The sequence below is a fragment of the Micropterus salmoides genome, unplaced genomic scaffold (assembly GCF_014851395.1).
Source record: "Micropterus salmoides isolate LMB-PRFRI ecotype aquatic unplaced genomic scaffold, ASM1485139v1 Ms_hic_scaffold_17, whole genome shotgun sequence".
Taxonomy (NCBI): domain Eukaryota; kingdom Metazoa; phylum Chordata; class Actinopteri; order Centrarchiformes; family Centrarchidae; genus Micropterus; species Micropterus salmoides.
The window spans coordinates 7,971,596-7,994,673 of record NW_024040817.1 but is presented as its reverse complement, the minus strand read 5'-3'; the positions used below and the strand labels follow the sequence as shown (position 1 = coordinate 7,994,673).

At 40.5% G+C, this 23,078-nt stretch overlaps 1 protein-coding gene across 3 annotated transcripts in view; it reads left to right on the top strand.

Moving 5' to 3' along the window:
* The window catches only part of cnot3b (CCR4-NOT transcription complex, subunit 3b), a 41,797-nt gene extending 19,306 nt beyond the window's left edge, over positions 1-22,491 (top strand). For 2 of the 3 annotated variants that reach the window (XM_038724548.1, XM_038724547.1), the window contains exons 8-19: positions 2,477-2,605; positions 2,950-3,040; positions 3,322-3,455; positions 5,148-5,204; positions 5,832-6,834; positions 7,537-7,642; positions 8,177-8,324; positions 10,860-10,956; positions 11,297-11,498; positions 15,909-16,041; positions 16,535-16,660; positions 17,945-22,491. In XM_038724548.1, coding sequence (XP_038580476.1) covers positions 2,477-2,605; positions 2,950-3,040; positions 3,322-3,455; positions 5,148-5,204; positions 5,832-6,834; positions 7,537-7,642; positions 8,177-8,324; positions 10,860-10,956; positions 11,297-11,498; positions 15,909-16,041; positions 16,535-16,660; positions 17,945-18,043 — 2,325 coding nt within the window. In that variant the 3' untranslated portion in view covers positions 18,044-22,491. The remainder of the gene's footprint in view (positions 1-2,476; positions 2,606-2,949; positions 3,041-3,321; positions 3,456-5,147; positions 5,205-5,831; positions 6,835-7,536; positions 7,643-8,176; positions 8,325-10,859; positions 10,957-11,296; positions 11,499-15,908; positions 16,042-16,534; positions 16,661-17,944) is intronic. The other variant, XM_038724549.1, reaches the window with a different exon arrangement.
* The last annotated feature ends 587 nt before the right edge of the window (positions 22,492-23,078 follow it).

Below are 23,078 nucleotides of genomic sequence, written 5' to 3'. Positions count from 1 at the left end.
GCTGGGGACCATCACTTTTTGAAAGATTTGTTAAAATGCTTTGAAAAATAGCTTGCAACATGAAAGAACCCATGAAAGTGCTCTGTGAAGTGTTTATTTGCATTTTTAAGTAAGAATAAACAAGCTACTGGTTATAAAATGCCCCCAGAACGTGCAGCACCAGTCAATAAGTTATATTTAGCAACTTCTTGTCACAGTTTCTGTTTGGCCAAATTTTCTGTTCTCTCCCTGTGGACACGACAAAAGAGGAGGGAGGATCAAAATCATGCCTGCATGTGTGCTAATTCAGCAGGGATGATATTACATAAGAGAACACAGAGTAACACAGAATGCCTGAGAGCTGCACTGCGTTATATTCTGTGTTACTAGATTTTAAATTGTCGACTAATTGTCAACTACTAATTGTGTTTCTCTTTACATAAATAAAACCATTTTCATCATACATTGATGTAGGAAAGGCAGAACAGGAAATGTCACCACAATGCAGGTAATTAAGTGTTTAATGCTCAAACTTTTCTGGGGGAGAACCCCCAACTTATCTATTTCAGCTTTCAGGATTTCAATTAAATACTGTTAATGTATCATCACATCTCGATCTTGTAACACAAGTATGGTGCATCGCCACATCTCGTGAACTAAGTGTATTGTCACATCCCAAATCTGAGCCCTTTTGTACCCACTACTTTTCAACACAAAGTGACGCCGTTGCCTGTCTGTATCTTTCGCGTGTTGCAGAAAACGAATGCAACACGCTGTACCTGGAAAAACTAAACAGATTTTTCACAAGAGACTTCATCATTTTTTAAATTTTTTATTTTATACCTTAAAACATAACAAGAAGGAGCAGATGACTTCCTTGTAGTTTACCCGGATATACAGGATCACCTGATACGCTATACAGCACACCTAATGCACAGAAGTATTATTACCGTAAAAGAACAAATATTGACACATACAGAGGAAGCTGTTGCTCAGGAACCCCCTTCCACCTGTTTGTCTAAGTTTTCCTGGGCAAGATACCAAACCATGATAAGATTCAGTATCATGGTTGACCAGCATGCTGCAGCTTGGTGCCATCAGTGTATGAGTATGGCTATAACTGTATAAATGTAGCCATTTACATACAATTGACATTCAAGCATGCCACTTATCTGTCAATGAGAAATGGATAAAGTGGAATTTCCAATAAATGAAAGTAATAATAATTATTCATCCATCATCAACCGCTTATCCTGCGTACAGGGTAATAATAATTATAGACAGTAAAATTGTTTTGGTTTACAACTCCATAGAGGGGAAACCAAATATTTTTTTCTGCATTTCATTGGAGTTCCTGAACTCCTGCTGCCCTGAGGGGTGTTTTTAGCTGACATAGTTTATTTATTTGCTCCATTTCTTTTGTGTTTGCTTTTAAACACCATTTGTTGGTTGGTCACTGGATCCTTTGTTTTGTTTTAGTTTTTTACTGCACTCCCCAGTGTTTAAAACGGGCCTTATAAAACCTTTAAACGCCATTTAAGAGAGACATTTAATTCAGGTCCATACTTAACCTCCATTCCTCAATACTTAATTTCAGACATACAGTCACATTAAAAGTTCTAATTTAGCCTTTGTAGCGTGCATGCACTCATGTTCCTGACATGTGCTTGTGCAGCATTAATATCTATTGTTATGAAACACATTAATATGTTCCACTCTGCTGCCTCCACTAATGCAGTCCAGCAGCAGCCAAACAACATACATCTAAAGTGTTCCTGCCTGTGTGTTTTAACAGCTATAGTGTTTTATAATCCCATCAGTTAAGCTAGAGTGCCACATAGTGACACGTGTGCTCGGTTTGCTGTTTTTAAGGTTTTATCCAAAAATGTATGTATAAATGAATATAGAAATAAGCAAATGCAAAATATGACACTAAAGTGTTTGACAACATGCATGAATTAACTGGAGAAGTTGGAGAAGAATTAAATATTAAAATCATAAGTGCTGCTGTATGATGCATAAAGTGCACATATAGCAGCAACCCCTGCTCTCATGCTGCTGGACCTTTCATGTGTTTCCTGTCTTCTGCATGTTTTACTACATTTTTAGTTTTGTTAACATTTCTATACATATACTATTATACATATAACAAATATTGCAATTAAAATGCGTGTGTACCTTTTTTTTATTTTTTTTATTTTATCATTGTCTGGGTAGAAAGACTTCTAAATCAACATATAGACCAATGAGAGACATTAAAAGTCTCCACTGAGATCTTGTTTGATGGCTCTTTAATCCACTCTCTGTGCCAAAAGAGAGAAATCTTTGGGAAATAAAATAAAAATTGTCTGCTGCTTTAACAGTTTGCATGTGGGAAGCTAGAGGTCGTAGACATGGCTACTTGATATCGTTGTAAAAAACAGAAAGTTACCTGAAACTAAGACAAGAAATCTCTCTCCTTCTTTCCTCCCCACCTGACACCATTCTTGTTGTGAAGAAGCAGGACAGGATTGAAGAGCTGAAGAAGTTTATTGAGAAACATCGGCACCACATTCGGATGCTGGAGACCATACTGAGGATGCTGGACAATGACTCAGTGCAGGTGGACGCCGTCAGGAAGATCAAGGTTCGCTCAAGTCTTCATAAAACAAAGCCACTGGACTGTTTTCTTTTTCTGGACTTAATTAGATGTTTTCTGAACACATAGATACAGAAGTTTATGTGTCTCCTTCTTTTTTCTTGTTTCACCTGCACAGCATTTATGTTTGTATGATTCATAATTGGATAGCTGCTGTCACACTGCAAGAATTCTTTTTCTGTGGGAAATCAGAGTTGTTTTGCACAGTTTCTGAAAAGATCACTTATATTTCTTTTGACTGAGCGAAAATACATTGTAGCTTATAAATGATTCTTTCTGAAATGAAAATGAATGCAGCTATTATCTTTCTCTTGTGTTCTTTGTTTATAAAGGATGATGTGGAGTATTATCTAGACTCGTCACAAGATCCAGACTTTGAGGAAAATGAGTTTCTATATGACGACCTGGACCTGGAAGAGATCCGTAAGTAGAGAAAAGAGCATGGGTTAATTTGGTCTTTAAATAAATTTTTTTGAAAGCTTTAGAAAGTAATGGCAGTTTGGTTGTTCTTGTGGACTCAGATTGGACCTCGATTATCATTGCCGAGACTTTAGCTTTGAGTGTGAAAGTCTCCTAAACTGTATAGAGATGTAATCCCACCAAACCAGTAGTAAATACTGTAAATCCCCTAAACGTGGTCATGTTAATGCCGTTTTTTTTCTAATAATTGCCGCTAAACTACCTCTATGTCTGTGCTCTTCCAGCTCAGACGCTGGTCGCCACCTCACCACCGGGAAACTTGCACTTGGAGGAAGAGATCTTCCAGCACTCCAGCAGCACACCCACCTCCACCACCTCATCTTCACCCATCCCCCCCTCACCTGCCACTTGCACTACGGTAAAAAACATTTCCTTTTGCTGTCAGTAAATGAACCCCCAGTCTTTCTTTAAAATTCATGAAAGTGTCAGGGTGCTTTTTGAGTGTGTTAATGTTCATAACATTCATGCAACATATGGAAGTTGCAAAGATTCAGTGAGTATGAAAAAGGTTATATTGGAGTTGAGAGGTTTTTCATGCAATTATAGTAGTGCTGGGCAACGATTAAAATTTTTGATCGCATGATTTTCTTGCGATTAACCGCATGATTGTTATGCACAAAATTGAATAATGAATTCTAAAGTAGTGTATTGCACACTTTTAACTTTTAACATGTGGTTTGCAAACACTTAAAACAAATAAGGTGTTTTTTAGCAGCAGTATTCCCTTTACACAGTAGCAATAAAATATTTATTTTTATTTTAAATCTCAACTTAAACATTAATGTAATCAAATCAAATATAAAACCAAAGATATTTGCCACTGCCAGCATTCTCTTTTACAGCTTGTTAAAACAAGTTAATATCAGAGTCCAGTTTTCTTGTTGTTTTTTTTCTGAACTATAATTTTAACCTAAGTTAAATAGGCTACAGATGTGTAGCGCACATAAGCCGTTGCCATGGTTACCCTCCGTAGAGCGCCTGCCATTTACTCACGGAGCGCTTGTCTCCCCTTCTGTTTACCTGAGAGAACCCACGGGGCCAAGCGACTACGTTGCAATTTTAAGAACTTTCCTAAGACCGACATCTTCCCCACTACTAATCAGCATGCAGCGTGCAGTGTGTAGCTATCCACTTCGCTATGGCATTTGATGGCTTGTCTTGCTTTTGTTTATCTACTTCTCCCACGCGCTGCATCCAGCGTAGTCTGCCGAAGCCTCCCTCCACTGCGTGTTTGGGTCTGTGAGGCTGATCAATATCCCACTCCTCCTGTGACCCATGGTTTGACTGTATATGTATTCAGAGCCAGTGAGCAAGGGACTTTCAAAATAATAATAATAATAAAAACTGCGTTAACTTGCGATAAAATAATTGTTGGCATTAATTAATTAATGTTGCTTCTCCACCAAAAGCAAACAATCTTTCAGGTTTTTTCTTCATTGCACTTTGAATTTGTCACTAATAATTGATAATTCCTGAAGCTTGAGCTTACATTCATGTTGAGTCAAGTCAGGTCAGTATCTAAAATATAAATGTAAGATAATTGCTTTTGTGTTTGCTAATGTAGTGCCCTTATTGTTCTGCTCTATTGTCATTATATCATCTGTTCTTCCTATCCGCCCACGTGCAGTATGTAGTGAGGGTAGTTATTATAGGTCTGATGTGTCTGAATAGAAGGCGTGATTTTGTTAAATGCTGCTGACATGTTATACTAAAGCATGAAAGGAAATATAAGGGATGGGATATAGCCTAAGCTGCAATCATTCATGGGAAATGTGATTGTTTAACTTTTAATTATCCAAGAAAAGTTTTCTGGATCTTTGAGTTCACTTTAGAAGAACTGAGCCTCCTTGTGTTGGCAAACATTAGGGATTTTAACCTTCTAGTCACAAGCTCTTTTGAATAATTGTAAAATGACGAAGATTTGGCTGCTTTTGGTTTTGTCTATTTCTTATTTTACACCCACAGCCTTGTGGTACAGCTTCAATGCATGATGAACCTTAACTTGGTGTTTCTCTGTGGCTTAATGTTGTTCTTCATTTGTGCTTTTCAGGAGAACTCAGAAGATGACAAGAAGAGGGGACGTTCAACAGACAGTGAAGTTAGTCAGGTGAGTCTCAAGACTCTGAAAGTTGGTGTTCCTCTTAGTGATCATTTCTACATCATGTCTGTAACACCCAGGATCGCAGAAAGCTCCAAGAAATTCTGCACCTAAGCAATCAAGCTGTTTTAATTTAACATGCATTAAATTTTGGGGGAGTTTGGGACCAAATAAGCTATTTGAAGTTGTCCCCTTGGGCACAGGGAAATGTGTGATGGACATTTTTTTGCTTTTTTCCTAACATTTTAGTGAGAAATTCATAATTTAATCAAAAATAATTAATACATGAATCAATAATAAAAATAAATTTCTTAATATAAAAGCTCTAAAAGGCTATAATATACTCAAATTCTTCAATGTATCAATAGATATCAACGTTTTTACCCTGTTGCATACTTACACTATGCACTACACATGCGACTTACATATTTCTTTTTTTGTGATGTTTGGATAACTTCATAACAGAAAAAAAACAGATTAAAAGCCTTTAATTAGTAAAACTTGTGGTCTGTTAAAGAAGCTGTCTTGTATCTCAGTGCCATCGGTGCTGCTGTTTTAAATGCTTCATACAGAGTTGAACAAACTGTATAATTAACTGTTGACAAACTTTGTAATTTCTTCCTACATTTTTTCCAGTCACCTGTGAAGAACGGAAACCCCTCTTCCTCGTTATCCTGTTCCTCTTCCTCTTCCTCATCTTCTTCTTCCTCCTCCTCCTCTTCCTCATCTTCTTCCTCCGTCTCTGGACTGACCTCATCCTCACTGGTCTCTATGGCGACCATTGCTGCAGGAGGAAGCAGCGGCTCTGGGGCCAACAGTCATCACGGAAACTCGGGGGGTCTCCTCTCCAACACTTGCGTAGGCAGCTACAGCAACGCCACCCAGCAGCAGCCGCACCCGTCAGCACAGCAACCACAGGCCAAAAACTTAGTGAGCTCCTCCTCCTCGGCTCCTATCTCCATCCCCAGCACCTCCACCAACAGCCACCAGGCCTCCTCTGCCCCTTCTCCCCCCAACGCCAGCACACACGGGCTCTTCACTTCAAACAGCCAGCCCCAGATTCTGTCAGGGCCCCCGCCCACCTCCAACAGTCTTGGCCTCAGCCTGGGCCTCTCTCTAGGGAAAGGCAGCATGTCCAGTTCCATCACCACCAGCCCAATGTCCGGGGGCCTGGGCCTGTCAGGGATGCCGGCGTCCCTGTGCACCATGGCGAACCTCCTGTCCAGCTCCACCCCTGCACCCTATGCTCAGGCAGCTGCCTCAGGCGCGGTCGGCTCCGGTCTACCGGGTTCTCTGGGCGGCGTCAGCACCACGTCATCCAACAGCACGTTGGGCTCCATCGGCAGTGGAAGCATCACAGTCGGCGGGCCGACGTCCTCAACAGGAGGTCTGCTGGGCTCAGCTTCGGTGGTGACCAGCATCGGCTCTGGGATTCTGGGTTTTGGCTCTGGTCAGTCGGGTGTGCAGGTGTCTTCCCTAGTGTCACTTAGCCCAGTAGGAGGTTTAGCGCCGGGTAGCGGAGTAGGAGTCATCGGGAGCAGCGTAGGCAGCTCTGGATCAGCAGGGGGCGGAGTGATGGGAGGAAACTCGTCGCTTTCCGTCAGGCCGCCGAGCCGTCAGAAGCAGAATGGTAGCTCTAGTGAGTATCTGATGTCTGTGGACAAACAATGCTCACTGCTTTTCTAGCATCGAGATGCCTTTCGCAGCTGGAAAAGCATTGAAATGTCTTTTAGAATAAGTGTAAAATCCACAATGAGCACTGCTGTGGACATTTTAGCTGCAAAGAGTTCATCAGCAAGTGATTACCAAAGCAATAGCACCCAAGGATGTTCTTTAAGTGCAGGTGCTGTCACAGTCATCTTGTGTTATAACTGTAGCACCGCCACTTTAAATGTATCTGATCATTTATGAGTAATCGCACCATCCAATTCAAAGCAAGTAATAAAGTGTCCTTCAATGCAACACTGTCACACAACATTGATGCTCAGCTTTCTTGGTTTTAAGCACTTACATTCATCACTATGAGCAACTGTAAAGCACTTCAGTATAACATCAGTCACTGTTCATTATTTAGAAAGTGAAACCACAGGAGTCGTTCAGTTTACTTACAAATGCTTTATTATAGGTTGTAGGCACATTACTAAACACACAACACAGACTTAATAGCCATTAACTGCTAAGTTGTTGTCGCTTTTACTAATTATGCTAATTTAGAGTTTCACAGCACGGTGTGGATTTCTGAGGCCTCCAGATACCCAGGAATTTCTTTTTACAAGGTTTATAACTAAAGATTGCATTTTTTAACATGTATTTTCCTCTGTTTTAATTTTTTGCGTTACAGGTTACAGCGCTGTGGTAGCAGACAGCACAACAGACTCCGCCCTCAACAGTGCCAGCCAATCACAAAGCAGCCAATCATCGTCTCTGACCTCCACAGCCAATCAGCCGTGAGTATGATGGAATACGTTTCCGCTCATGTAAAATTATGAGAAAATAGATGAAAAAGACTTAAAAAAAATAGAAAAAATGGCACAATTGAAATAAATGGACAAGTTCGATGTCAGCTTCTTGATTTCAACTGAACTTGTTAATATTCAGCTTGAAGAAATTTTTCTGAATTCCCTCCTGGATTTTAAATTTCATGATAGAAATGGTGGAAAAAACATTTTTATAACAGAAAGCTTTGAAGTTATTATGATCACTAATTTTAAAATATAATTGTAAACTTATAGCAATAATTTTTAGACTATGTGAGGTCCTCCTTCTAAAAGTGATCCTTAAGGTCACCAGGACTAACTGGGATAAAGTTTATATGTATGTGAATTATATGAAGTGAACATCTAAACTTCTGAAAAACAGACACAGTACCTTGAAATCCCTCAAGCATGAACAAATATCCTTTTCCGCCCTTCTTTGATTTTATTTTGGTCTCTGTTGCCCACTTTGTCAGCCCTTTTTTAACTCTCTCTTTCTCTGCGCAGTAAGGACACTGGTCCCAGTTTACTGGGGTCTTTGAGTTTGTCGTCGAGCTCCCCATCGCCAGCCTTCTACAGCGAAGCCAAAACAGTGAGCGGCAGCAGCCTTCTGAACGGGCCACTGTCCTACTCACAGTCCTCCGACGTCATCAAGGTGAGAATATGACGACACGCACACACACAGGAGCATTTACACCTGATATGAACATGGGATCTGTATCTGGTCCGCGTTGCGATCAGAACATGTTCTTTGTGTAACCTTAGAAGCTCTGTCTGTTTTGATGAAGCTTCCATACCCCATGTTGTTGTTACCAGTATTTCAACGTCCAGAAATTTTGGGGGTTTTGGGGTTTTTATTTGTTGTTTTAACTGTGTTGAAACATTTGTCAGGAACCTCAGTGTCATAATGCTTAGCGATCTTTAAAAGCTGATCTTCGGCGCACTGTTCAAAAAGCTCCTCAGAGGCAGACTTCACAAGATCTTCTACTAGAGAGACCATATTTTAATTTCAGAGGAAACGGTGTAGAAAACCACATGTAAAATATTCCATGCAAAACAATAGCCACAACAATGAGTCATAAACCCCTGCTAGAGTAGGATTAGATTTATTACCTACCTGCCTACCTCAACCCCAGTCTTCAGGCAGCTAATTGTGGGGGGTACTTAATAACAGCAAGTACAAGTACTACTGATAAAGTCAGCTACCCTCCTGAAAGCCCCAGCATGTGTTTCTTACCAAATTACTACCAGGTGGAATAAGACGCCAAACATATACTACTAATTAAAAGGCCAAACCTTGGTCTGACCACACTGTAAAAAAACACTCGACCAAAATTGAGCACATTAACAATATGCCAAACCAGCATGGTATTCTTCCACCAACGTCCATCAGATATGGCCTAACACGAATCCAACTTAACAAAAAGCAGAAATGCTTTGCTCAAACAAAAGTCCTTTCACTAAGGGCGTACTCGCACTAGGCCCGGTTGCCTTATACCATGCCTGGGCACGATTGTTCCCCCTCCCCACTCCCCTGCTGGCCAGCGCGCTCACTCTGCGCCTATTAGCGCGTTTACGTCATCACTCCAGTGTTTCCCCATACATTGATTAGTTGTGGCGGCCTGTCACAGTGCCAGCGTCGACCACCACATATTGGTTTTTGATTTTTTGATTATTTTTTTTTTTTTACTAGGCCTGGCTACATAAAATCGTATTTGATTGCAGAGCTGCATGCAGAACACATATTCTCGCTCTCTCTGTCTCTCTCTGTCTCTCTCGGACACCGCTGCACACAACATAAAGCTGTTGGTGTGGAGATGCACCTTTAAAAAAAGTTATTAGCAAGCATGTAAAGAACCTAACTGATAAGGATAAATTACAGCTGGATTGTCGAGGCACCTCTTCAAGTGGGCCCTGACACGGCATGGAGCAATAACAGTGGTCAAACAAACCGGACCTTGGGGGTTAAATGTACTCAGGCATGATACGGATCGCATAGTGAGAGTATACCCTAAGTGAATGGACGGGTCTCCATTTTGTCATGAACTACCTCAAGGCTCAGACAATGTAACGTGGTCACGGTGTACAGATTCCATTTTGCTAAGATCTAATCACAGTGCTAGCCTGATGGCCTCCAAGTGTGATCTGTTCAAATTCAGATCACAATTCACTCTGCAAGCATTTACACCTGCATTAACATGTTGTTTTCTATATCCAAATTACGTATCCAGACACAAACCACATTTTAATACCACACACACTACATCTCACTATATTGAAGCTCAGGACTTTTGTGAGCAGGGATTTATTCATCTTTTAATTTGAGGCATTTTTGTAGACACCATGAAGCGTTCCACAGACTATTAATTTGCAGCAAAGACACTCAAAACAGTTTCTGCTTTCACTGTGATTGAATTAATTCTGCAATCAGCGAAATCATTGTGACTGTGTATTTGAGAATAATGGAAAAAACAACAACATTGAACTGATTACCCTAAGCATACAGAACATCGTGTGTTTGTTCCACAGCTTCAGTCTCTTTAAGTCGACCTCTCTGAGGAAACATTTGAGATCAGACGTATAGTTCCTCATTATGCAGTGATGAAACGGCAGTAACATCATCAATAAATCATAAAATCAATCGTGTTATACTTCATTGTGTTACAGAGTTCATTTTAAAAAAATCATTTCACACACAATAAAGATTGTTCCTTTTTATATCATGGCTAATCAACTGAATTTGTCACATGTGAACTCTAGTCTGGAGATGTTTTAAGACTCTTAACACTTCATGTTTTGACACAAGAGCATGACTGAGGTCCAGCACTGATCTTGGGCGAAGGTGCCTGGCACATAGCCTATCCAGGTGTTGGATGAGGTTGAGGTCGGGACCAAGGGTCAAGCTCCTCCACACCAACTCTGGGAAAACATTTCTTTATGTAGCTGGCTTTGTGCGCTGGAAAATTGTCATGTTGAAACAGGAAAGGCTCCTCCCAAACCACAAAAGGCTGGAAGCACAATATTGTCTAAAAATCATTGTTTGCTGTTGGAGTAAACAAACAAAAAATGACGCCAAAGTTATTTTCATGACAACGTTAACACATTATCTGTAGGGGCAAGGTACGGAAACTATGCGCACACGTCCGGCAGAATCTGTTTTCCCATGAGTCTCCTTGTCTGTCCACATCAGCCCCAGGAGCCTCTGAGCAGCCTGAAGTCCATGGCCGAGCGAGCAGCACTCCGCTCAGGGATGGAGGGAGACATGCCCTCCCTGCACCTCACCCCAGGTAACACACACACTGACACACTCTCACACACACACATGTACCTTAATACAAGGAGATAGAGGGTTGCCACAGAGCAGAAATAGAAAAGCTGTAGTTTAATGGAACAAAATGTCATCTCACCTCCCACTCTCAGCCTCCTCTGAACAAAAACTGCTGATGGTATTATCAGCCCTGACTCAACTTCTGTCTCTTTGTCTCTCTGACTTCAAATCCTGAATCCCTCCCCCTTCTGCACATCCTCTTTCACTCCCCTACATCCTCAATATCCTTCGCCCTCTGTTGCTGTTTTGTCGTAAATCTCCATTTTAACTTTTATTCTCTGTCTCCTGCGTCCCTTCAGACATCTTCCCCAGCAGCACTACGGCCCCCTCGGGCCCCCCGACAGCACCTCAGCCCTCGCTGTCAGAGGTCAGCATCCCCCCGTCATTGGGGGTCTGCCCGCTGGGGCCGGTTCCCGTGTCCAAAGACCAGCTCTACCAACAAGCCATGGAGGAGGCGGCGTGGTCGCACATGCCCCACCCGTCCGACTCCGAGAGGATCAGGTGCAGTGAAATGTTTGTATTTTCCTCTACACGGTAACAAACCTTCATGCTGGTTGCTGCAACTGTCAGACATGCATTCAATGTTTTATTTAAGTAAAAGTAGCAAAGAAATATTTGCGAAGTGTACTTAAAATAGGGTAGGTAATGTACAGGTGCTGGTCGTATAATTAGAATATCATCAAAAAGTTTATTTTAGTAATTCCATTCAAAAAGTGAAACTTGGATATTATATTCATTCATTACACAGAGACTGATATATTTCAAATGTTTATTTCAATTAATTGTGATGATTAAAACTGACAACTAATGAAAATCCCATGGAGTGGCATGGAGTCGATCAGTCTGTGACACTGATCAGGTGTTATGAGAGCCCAGGTTGCTCTGATAGTGGCCTTCAGCTCTTCTGCATTGTTGGGTCTGGCGTATCGCATCTTCCTCTTCACAATACCCCATAGATTTTCTACAGGGTTAAGGTCAGGCGAGTTTGCTGGCCAATTAAGAACAGGGATGCCATGGTCCTTAAACCAGGTACTGGTAGCTTTGGCACTGTGTGCAGGTGCCAAGTCCTTCTGGAAAATGAAATCTGCATCTCCATAAAGTTGGTCAGCAGCAGGAAACATGAAGTGCTCTAAAACTTCCTGGTAGACGGCGGCTGCGTTGACCTTGGACGTCAGAAAACACAGTGGACCAACACCAGCAGATGACATAGCACCCCAAACCATCACTGACTGTGGAAACTTCACACTGGACTTCAAGCAACGTGGATTCTGTGCCTCTTCCCCCAGACTCTGGGACCTTGATTTCCAAAGGAAATGTAAAATTTACTTTCATCAGAGAACATAACTTTGGACCACTCAGCAGCAGTCCAGTCCTTTTTGTCTTTAGCCCAGGCGAGACGCTTCTGACGCAGTGTCTTGTTCAAGAGTGGCTTGACACAAGGAATGTGACAGCTGAAACCCATGTCTTGCATACGTCTGTGCGTGGTGGTTCTTGAAGCACTGACTCCAGCTGCAGTCCACTCTCTGTGAATCTCCCCCACATTTTTGAATGGGTTTTGTTTCACAATCCTCTCCAGGGTGTGGTTATCCCTATTGCTTGTACACTTTTTTCTACAACATCTTTTCCTTCCCTTCGCCTCTCTATTAATGTGCTTGGACACAGAGCTCTGTGAACAGCCAGCCTCTTTAGCAATGACCTTTTGTGTCTTGCCCTCCTTGTGCAAGGTGTCAATGGTCGTCTTTTGGACAGCTGTCAAGTCAGCAGTCTTCCCCATGATTGTGTAGCCTACAGAACCAGACTGAGAGACCATTTAAAGGCCTTTACAGGTGTTTTGAGTTTATTAGCTGATCAAAGTGTGGCACCAGGTGTCTTCAATATTGAACCTTTTCACAATATTCAAATTTTTCATTAGTGGAATGAATGTATACATTATACAAGTTTCACTTTTTGAATTGATGATATTCTAATTATATGACCAGCACCTGTATATCAGAGGTATACTTTTCTATTTTTTCTATTTTTCTATTTGCTTAAATTCTCTTTACAACAATCAATAGCTGTTGCTTGTTATTATATAAAGTGGATGTTTTTTATTGATGCATTAATAAGTTACCACTGGTTAATCTATAACAATATCTCATATTTTGAAAAACGGAGCGTTTTGCTCCACTTAAACATTTTTAAATAACAGTTTTTGTCTCTTCCCTTTTTGTTAGTGAGAGTTAAACTTTTAGTTGGTGTAAACAATTATAGGTAGGGCTGGGCAAAAAAACAATAGAAGAAGAGAATTATTGCAATGTGATTTTCCTCAATAATAACATAATAAATGTTAAATATATCGTCAATAAATCACAAACAAATTAGAAAAAAGTTTTTAATGTTCTACCTCAGATTTGTTAAGTGATCCACTGTTTGACATCAAGTGTCAAAGTTTAAAACCACTATTAACCATCTGGTTCCTTCAATTTTCAGTCAGGAGCAAAAATCAGCCTTTAAACTTGAAAGAAAATATGATTTGACATTTATCAGAATCAAATGGTATGAATTTATTTGTGATAACATTTTTGGCCATATTGCCCAGCCCTAGTTATAGGTTTAATTTCTTGCAGATAATATAACAAAAAATCGAGTTAATAAATCTGTTTACACTGATCTTCTACTTGTTAATCTGTGAAAATAAGTACAAGTCAAACAAATGAGCCCCAGTGATTTATCTGAGTTAAGAGGCATCCTTAAAAAAACTTCACCATTTGATTTTTGAATCGTTTGCCAAAGCTTTTAATCTTTGTCATCCAATTTAAATCAGAGAACCACAGAATGAATCAGCTGCAGCACACAAAGAATTATGTGGAATTGAAGCATGAGACATAATGAAAATCACATCACTATATGTGATATGTGATTAGTACTTTCAGATATTCCGGTAAACAGTAATGTAGCATGCCTTCACACACAAACACAATGTGTGCGAGCACGCACACACACACACACACACGCTGCACTCACAATTAGAGAACAGATTATACTGGTTTTGTATCTACAGCGCTGTCAGCCCACACAGGTACAATTGACATTTAAATCCAAACACTCAAACCCTCTTGTCCAACAGTACCTGTTGTGTTTTCCAGTCAGAGGAGGAGAGTGACACACAAACACACACACAAAGAGCCTGCATTTCATCCTCAGTGTTTAAAACAAGATTGTGATGTCGACAGTTGAGTGACAGTGTTTCTTTATATCTATAATTAATTTCCAGGACACAGTTATTTTTGTGCTTACAGCCACATACAGTAATTTCCACCTTATTTGAGTTTATGTAATCAAAGTAAGCATATTAGTGATTAGAGTGTAATCAGTCTGAAACCTTCTGCCTGTTAGTGGGACATGCTGATTATTCTTGGTGGGCACTGACCTGGCTAACGTTGCAACAGCCTAATGGAAACAGAGAGGACAAACTGTGTTTACCACTGATCTAAAAATACGTGGTTCGGATGGGAAAAGTTCATCTGGGCAGATTTTCCTACGATCAGATAGGTGAATCTGTCGATCAGTCTGACTAATGGATTAGTTAATTGGTCCACAAAGTGGTTCATCAAAAACCTCTTTGTTCATGAGAGGCTTTAGAAAAGCTAATTATTCAGTTTTACTTCAGATTTGAGGCAGAGTGGTGACACTGGTTGTTTTATATCCCATTTATTAAACCATATTTTGTAATTTTTCTATTTATACTGACAATCGTGATTCACAGGTCACATCATAACACTGCAGGATCACTACCCATGATGATGATTTTTAAAACACTTGAGAATACAGCCTGAAATGTTTAGCTCTCTACGTTATTGTGCTTACTGTAATAAACATTTCCCATACTTTAAGAGTTAAAATTAGGGGTGTGACGAGACCGCTAACGAGACGAGACACGATATTTGGTTCACGAGATCAAGATTTTATCATTATTTTTTTAACAAATGTTCGATGCCAAATTACATGAAAATCTTGAGCATTAAAAACTTAATTATCCGCATTCTGGTGAATTTGTTTGCACCACTTTATGGTGGAAATGTTTTTATTTATGTGAACGGAAACACATTATTCAGGTGGCAGGTGACAACTCAAATTATAAAAAAATAACGCAGTGCAGCTCTCAGGCATTCTGTGTTACTTAATGTTTCTCCTGTAGATCAACTTTTCTCATGTAATATCACCCCTGCTGAATCAACTCACATGCAGTCATGATTTAGTCATCCCTCCTCTTTTGTGTCTCTTGTTAATCACCTTAATGATAAATTGTTTCATTTGAATTCAGTTATAATCTCCTGAACTTTCAGCACATTCAGTAAGGTAGTATCCCCTTCAGACCGGCTGACAGACACGACCCTGTTTGGGACTGTACGTTAGGATGAGAGTACAGCTCCCAAACAGAGCATGTATGCGCTATCATTTTTTTCTCTTGACAAGACATATCGTTACGTTTTTAATCTCACGAAGTGGCACGAGATCTCATCACACGTTGTTAAAATGTATTTATTAGCATTAAGGTCTCATTATCCTGATCTTAAAATTTTTACATGTTCCATGTTCTACTCTTGAATCCAGCAAAAATACAATGTTAAAGAGGAAAGTCAGTCTCCAGGTCTTGGGGAGTACTACTGCAGAGGGGGCTGTGTGAAGAGATGTCACAGTTAACGTTTGATTATCATTGATTGACTGTGCACGTGTTTAAAAATCTCCCTGAATGTCACAGATTAGTCCCATTCATTTACATCCCTATTAGCACACTAAATAAATGCAGACCCCAACCCGAAGCAGTCTGTTTGATGTGATGCTTTTTTTCTAGTTTTTTCACTTCTATAATAAATACCTTCCTTCATCTAGTTTTGTTCCACTAACACTCTGTGTTGGATATTACAGGCAGTACCTGATGAGGAACCCCAGCCCCACCCTGCCTTTCCACCACCAGATGCCACCGCCCCACTCTGACACTGTAGAGTTTTACCAGAGGCTTTCCACGGAAACCCTCTTCTTCATCTTTTACTACCTGGAGGTAGGACGTGTGTCTAAATCGTGATATCAAAGCAAAAAGTGTCTTTGTTCTGTAGATAACTGGCCAAATGTAGATCATGTTCTTATCTGTTAGTGCAGAGTTTAAAGTGATTCGAGGATCAAAAAGATATGCAGTAAATGTCAGGGTTTGGTCTAAATCAAAGGGGAGGATCTTTCAAAAGAGAGAGCAGCTTCAGAATGAAATGGATTTGATTAAAACGCAGAATCATTCAGACTCTGAAATGATCAAAAAGCAGTTGGCTGCCATCTTTAGTTTACACCTGTGTTTGATTAGGAGTAGTTGATTTAGGTCCCTGCTTTGGGACTCTGAAAGGTATTCTGGGACATGTAGGAAACTGCTACTTGAAGATTCACAAAATTGGTGATCTCTTTTAAGTCCAGACCAGAACCAAAACTGTATTTTGCCACCATGCTGTATTTCTGCTAATTAAATCCATGCTTTTATCTCTTACCTCTTTTTGTCTTTTCTGCAGGGCACCAAGGCCCAGTATCTGGCAGCCAAAGCCTTGAAGAAGCAGTCATGGAGGTTCCACACAAAGTACATGATGTGGTTTCAGAGGCATGAAGAACCCAAGACCATCACTGATGAGTTTGAGCAGGTCAGCTTCACATCTTTGACTTCTTGTGGAGAAAGTTTGTAGGCCTACACCTGCGTTTTAGCCTTTTTACTTCAAGGCCCTCACACTTGACTCTCTAACCGTTTTGCAAAACCATACTGCTGAGGTTTTTCTACAGCTCTAGGGAGCCGTTGATTTCCATCCATTTGTGTTCATTATGAAAATCTCATAACAGGTTTCCAAAACATACTTGATTTGTGTGTCATAGAGTCACAGTTAACTCACTACTAAGCAACCACAGTGGATGAAATGATGATTCTTAGCAGGTAAATTTTTTAGCGTATTTCTGTTGTCCAGCTAGCAGTATGCTCCTAATAGTGGTAGATCAACTCAGGGCTCCAGACTAAATTTTTTGCATTGGTTGCGCTGGTGCATCACCATTTTTCACAGCCCTTTTAGTGCAATAACAGTATATTCTAACTTTCTGTCATTTCCCATACACATTGATAGTTATGTAAATGATTGTTTGTCTTTATTTGAATCACAGCACAAACAAAAAAAATTGCCAAATTATTCTCATTATTGTAAAACAAAACTTAAAAAGTGCAGAAGTGAAACAAACATTCAAAAAAATCAAATGATTCAAAAGTGTGTGCTGCTCTCGGATACCTCGCTGCGATGCAGACCCGAAAGAACTGTTATTGATCCCAGGAGTGGACTCTGCTTTGAAGCCAAACAAGTGGCTGTAAAGCAGTAGATACTTTATTTTGAACATCACAACCCCCACAAAATGACTCGTTTCACTATCCGAATTTGATCCATTCTGTCGGTAACATTTGGAAAGAGCCGCGCAATTATTATTTAATCTCAATTCAAGTTAGCAGAGGGCTAAACCAGAAGTTAGCCAGCTTGGCCACCAGAAGTCAACCCAGTAGAACATAGAAACCTCACCGCCAGCTAGCGTTTTAGTGGCGTAAATGCAGAGCGACACAGACAACAACACCAACGCACAAGTATAAATGTGAAATGCCATAGTTATCAGCGGCCAATCACCGCAGTACTATAAATCCAGTGCCCCTTCTCTGCTTTAGCGAAATTTTAGGTGCTCCAGTGCGACCAAGAACAAAATTTAGTTGCACTTGACAGATAATTGGTCCGGAGCCCTGTCACATGAAGCCCTGTGATTGGCTGTGAAGGTCCAGAATTTTGCTGGGATGTATTTATTCATGCAATAAAACCTTTTCCTAGTGCAGGGTTTTATTGTCAGGAAGCCAGGTCATCATTGCTCTGTCTTTAAATGTTTTATGCATTACATGTTTTTTTCAGGGAACGTACATTTACTTTGACTATGAGAAATGGGGCCAGCGGAAAAAGGAGGGCTTCACGTTTGAGTACCGTTACCTGGAAGACCGAGACCTTCAGTGACCCACAGCAAGAAAGACAAGACGAAGACGAACGGACGGCTTAGGAAGTGTTGGAGGGACAGATGGATAGACAACAAACAAATGAAGAAAGCTGCTGACATTCCTGGATCTGATCTCAGCTCGTTGGGGGAAGGAGTTGATCGGGCTGGAGGGGGGCAAGCTGGTTTGCAAATACACATTTGAAAAACCTCCCTCTGACCCTTCCAACATCATCATCCTCACCAGTGATTACTCCTCCCACTCTGTCATCCCTTCTCCTCCTTTTCCTCTTCCTCTTCCTCCTCCTCCTTTCCATCCCTATATCATCAGGCCTTTTATTTCCATATATTCCTGAACTGGAACTCTTTAAAACAACAAGACTTTGATTTATTTGGGCAGATAAGACACAAAAATCCCACAACATATTCAGACTATCATGTGCTTTTCTCCTCTGTGTTATCCTGTTATTTTGGCTTTAAAACCTTGCGCTTATATTAGCTTCTTAAGAACCAAAGATAATTGGTTTATCATACAGTACAGGCTCTGTCCACTTTCTAAACAGGAAAACCTAAAAAGGTAGCAAGTGTAGAAGCTTCAACCCACAACCACACACACTAAATGTGTGTTGCATCAGTGTTTTTCCCAAATTTGTAGTATGGAGCAGCGATGCAGTAGCAGGGCAGGAATCGGATGAGAATTGTAAATTTAGTTTTGTAAATCCAGCGAGAAGGCTAGATAAAGGAGGAAATATGAACTGACTCAAGATCAGCAAGGAACTCAACGACCCGGATCTGGAGGTTACCATAACCTGAACCTGTAAGAACCCCTAAGGTCTAGGTCTTGGATGCCAGTTTATTAGTTAAATACAACAGTCCTGCAATAAATCCTCCCAACACAAATCTTATAATGTACAATTTTGTTGAAACTGTTTCAGATTCAGCTTTTATTCAGCTTTATGATCATTATAACCTTCGTGATGGGAGGATTTAGTGCAGGACTGTTAATTGGACTGCATTAGGTGTACCTAATAAACTGGCAACATAGTGTACATCATTGAAAATGCAATACCGCTTCAATATCTGCACAGATATCATAATTTTTGTCCTTTTTTCCCAGTAGCAGAATGGACGATGGAAAATGTCTTTTGCATTTACATAAATAATAGAAGACGCCCCACATGGAGTAGGTTAGGATTCATGGAGACCGGCTCCAGAACAAATACACGTCAGAATCAGAATATCTCCTGAACTTCCCTGCAGTCTGAACACGTTCTCTGTTATTAATTGTAGTTTTTGCCGTGATGCAAACCAGTTGTTACGTTCCTTCCACCTGAGATTACCTCAACCTGGATTTAGTACCGGAAATTTAGGTTTGCTTCCAAGTGGTGGGAGCACAAAGGAAACAAAAGCCGAGCCTGTGACACTGGCTACATCTTAATGTCCGGGTCGTTAAGTTCTTGTAGTGTAAAAGGCCAAAGTGTTTTGAGTTTCACCTCTAAAGAAATCGTACACAAACTGAATGTTTGGTGCAAGACTCAGGTTAAAAAACATGATCAAATTTCGCCTCCCTGCTGGCTGGTTAATATGAACTCATCTACCAGGAAACAGGAGCTAAATATGTTAAATAATGTGCCCTGCTGCTGCTTCAACATGGGCTTGTCGCACTTAATCGCCTGAATACTGATAAGCTCTTACAGACCGACCCTTCGACCTGTAAACCTGCCTCTGGTGTGCGGAGCTTCTGCCTTGACCTAACCTGACGGTCGTAGACGTAACACCGACCCGACTGTCCGTTACACCAGGGTGGACAATGAACACCACCACCAGCCAAATGTGGGTAAATATTCGTCGTAGGCGGCACCACAGGCCTCTCTCGCACTTCTGTGTCTTTCAGAGGTCCTGTTGTTGTATTCTTGTGAAGTGGTAAAAGTGAAGTTCATTTTGTGAATCCACCAGCCGGTCTAAAAATATCCTGCCCTGCCTACTCCCATCTAGCCACAGTGGAGGAGTGTGACAACACAGCCAGCGAGGTGTTGGTAGTAACTGTCTTTTACCTGGTGGGCAGTGTTATATCACAGTTTGGTTTGGAAACCGTTATAGAGGAAAGGGATTATACTCGGGGAAAATACGAATATGTATATATTCAGAATTTAAGCTAAAATTTTTGAGTTTGGCCCTCGAGTTTCTGTGGCTCAGTGGTTCACCTTTCTTTAAATTCAAAGGTCAGCTCACTCAAATTACACAAAAAACAATTATATTTTTCTCATCTTTCTCTGGTGAAAACTAGTCATGCATATAGTGGTACAGTTTTTTTTATTTGCCTGTATTTCAAACTGAATTCATTCAGCTCCTCTGTGTTGAGAGTGGCTACACAGAACACTAGCAACCAGCAAAATAGCCAGTTAATATACAACCGTGTGGATGGCTAATTTTATATCCAGAAGTCTGCAAATGTTTGGAGTCTTTACTTCACTTCCTGGCGATTCTTAAAGTAGTCAGGGGCAGCTGTTTCAGGGGCTTGTTTTATTTACACTAATTCAGTTTTATGAAGGAGGGCTACTCTCATAAGTAACGTTGGCTTTATTTGCTTTTCCATAAATACATATTTATAGCAACATTGTCTTTGGTGACATTTTGGTGATGAGATTTATACCACTCCCATATCTGCACGTTCATTAGGAAGCTGCTGCCGTCAGCTCAGCTTAGCTTTAAGAGTGAAAACGGAGGCTAGCCTGGCTTTGGCCAAAGGTAACCAAATTAGCTTCACAAGTTAACACGTTTATACACCGTTTGTTTAATCCGTACAAAAACTAAATTTTAAAAACATCGACATGAGGTTATACCGGGGGTTATGGTTGAGTTGAGAGCAGTAACTTCGTGCTTACCTGGTGACCTTAAAGGCTCCTGGTCTAAAAAATTGGCTCAAACATAACTTCCTGTAAAACCACAAATTGTTGTTTTTACAGTTTGGTTTTTGAACAAACGTGATTCCCCCCCCTGCCCCAGTTTCCAGTCTTTTTGCTGAGCTAAGCTAACCAGCTGCTGGCTGTTGCTTTATCGTTACCTTACAGACATAAGTCGTATGTATCTCCTTCTCATTAAACCAAAACTATTCCTTTCTTAATCTAGTGGTACAAATAACATCTCCAGCTTGTCATGCTGCTGCAGACATGTCTTAGCTAGCTACTGAAAATCTCCTTGTATCTTAAACCTTGACAAATAAAAGCAGAACATTCTGCATGACTAGAAAGCACCAGAGGTAAATGAGAAATGTATTTTTTGTGAACTGATTTAACACAAAGCTCCAGCAGTGAGCGTTGTGGGTGTTGGATGCTACCAGCAGCTGTACGGACAGTTTGTTAGTCTCCCACCAGCCTTCCTTTCTCTCTCTCTCTCTCTCCCTCCTCCTCTCTGTGCTGAAGAGCACAAACTGAGCAACACCAGCACTGCTGCCCACATCTCTGTCCTCCAGCTCTCTGCTCCACGTTTACACACTGACGGGTTCGAATAAGCCGACTGGGCCGACAAGAAACACACACACTGCCCAGTTCTCACTACCAACAAGTCATGATTTTAGCTTTTCCAACACCCTGCATCCTGAGCTCTGCTGCCAACACACTGCAGAGTTGTTATTTTGTTATAACCAAAACACTTTCCTTTCTTCATGTCTCTCTCAGCCGGCCAGCTCTCACCTCCTCTCTTCATGCCAGGTAGATATTTCCTTTATTTCTCAGGAAGTATTTGATAGATCATTTAATGAGGAAATGTATCCGCCAGCAGCTTCCGCCACAGCACAACAGCAACTAAATAATCAGATTCGTACCAAAATAGTAATTTCCATTAATCATTTGGGAATCTCAGAAGCGTTTTCCCTCTCTTTACCTGCCAGTGGCCCTTTCCATTTCACAAAACGCTTTTCTAAAATACAAATATTGTCCTCCAATGTTTGGAGCAGCGCCGGGAAGAGAGACCATCTTTATATTTTGTATTTGTTGGATTAATTGTAGTACATTGTATATTATTTTTCAGAGATGGGGAAAGCATTTTGAGACCTAGAGGAGAATGAGGACCCCTGTTCTTTTTAAAGTTTTGAAACTTTTCAACAGGAGTGTGGGGTGTTTTTATAGCCAAACAGACCGACCCACAGACGACTCTTCACTTATTCACTTGACTGACAGTCCTGCTTTTAACCTTTTTTGTTTACTTTTTTTTTTTTGTTGACAAGAGGAAGGGATGAGAGGTCAATCTGAGAGCCGAAATGTGAATCTCTCTCTGCCCCTTGACAAAAGTGTTGTATAGACTCTCATTCTTCAAACCTCTCCTTTGTTTTTTGTTTATTTGTTGTTGTTGTTGTTGTCGTCAGACAGCATGGAATAATGACACTTGCAAAGTGGCGCTGAAAAAGTAAATAATGACATAACCATTAATAAAGGATTGTAAAATATTAATAAAAGAATTACTTTTCAGAAAACGTGTGGTGGTTTGTGGTCATCTTGTAGTTTTGTACAGTTTCAGATTAATTCAGATTAACAAGATAATCGTACTGAGGTATTCTAGGTAACCTAGATTACCTGAAACTATCAGGTACCAGGCGTTTGTGTCCTGAGCACAGAATAAGAACAACACAAAAGGTAAACCATCAAGCAGGGGAACTTATTATGGAAATAACTGTATTTATCAAGCTTCTCAGAATTACTCATAAGAACACTCGTATGAATTAAGAGTAAATAATTCTTGGCTCAAAACTGCGCATAAAAGTTAGTTGTCAAGTATCTCAATCCTAATTGTGTAGGACTAAATCTTAAGTCTCATTCTTAGTGCTGATTCACGACACTTTGCTGTGCCGCAAATGGGATTTTGGATGACGACATAGGCAAGAACCAATCCCTGAATAGATTTCCTTATTTAGGAAAAATTCTCAGATAAATTCATATTGAATGGAGAAATTCCTAAGAGGAGTTTATATTCAACAGACATTTGACAATAAATATTTTTTAAGAGAATACATTATTAGAAATACATTGGATATGAAATATAAAAAAAGGTTGATCTTTACAT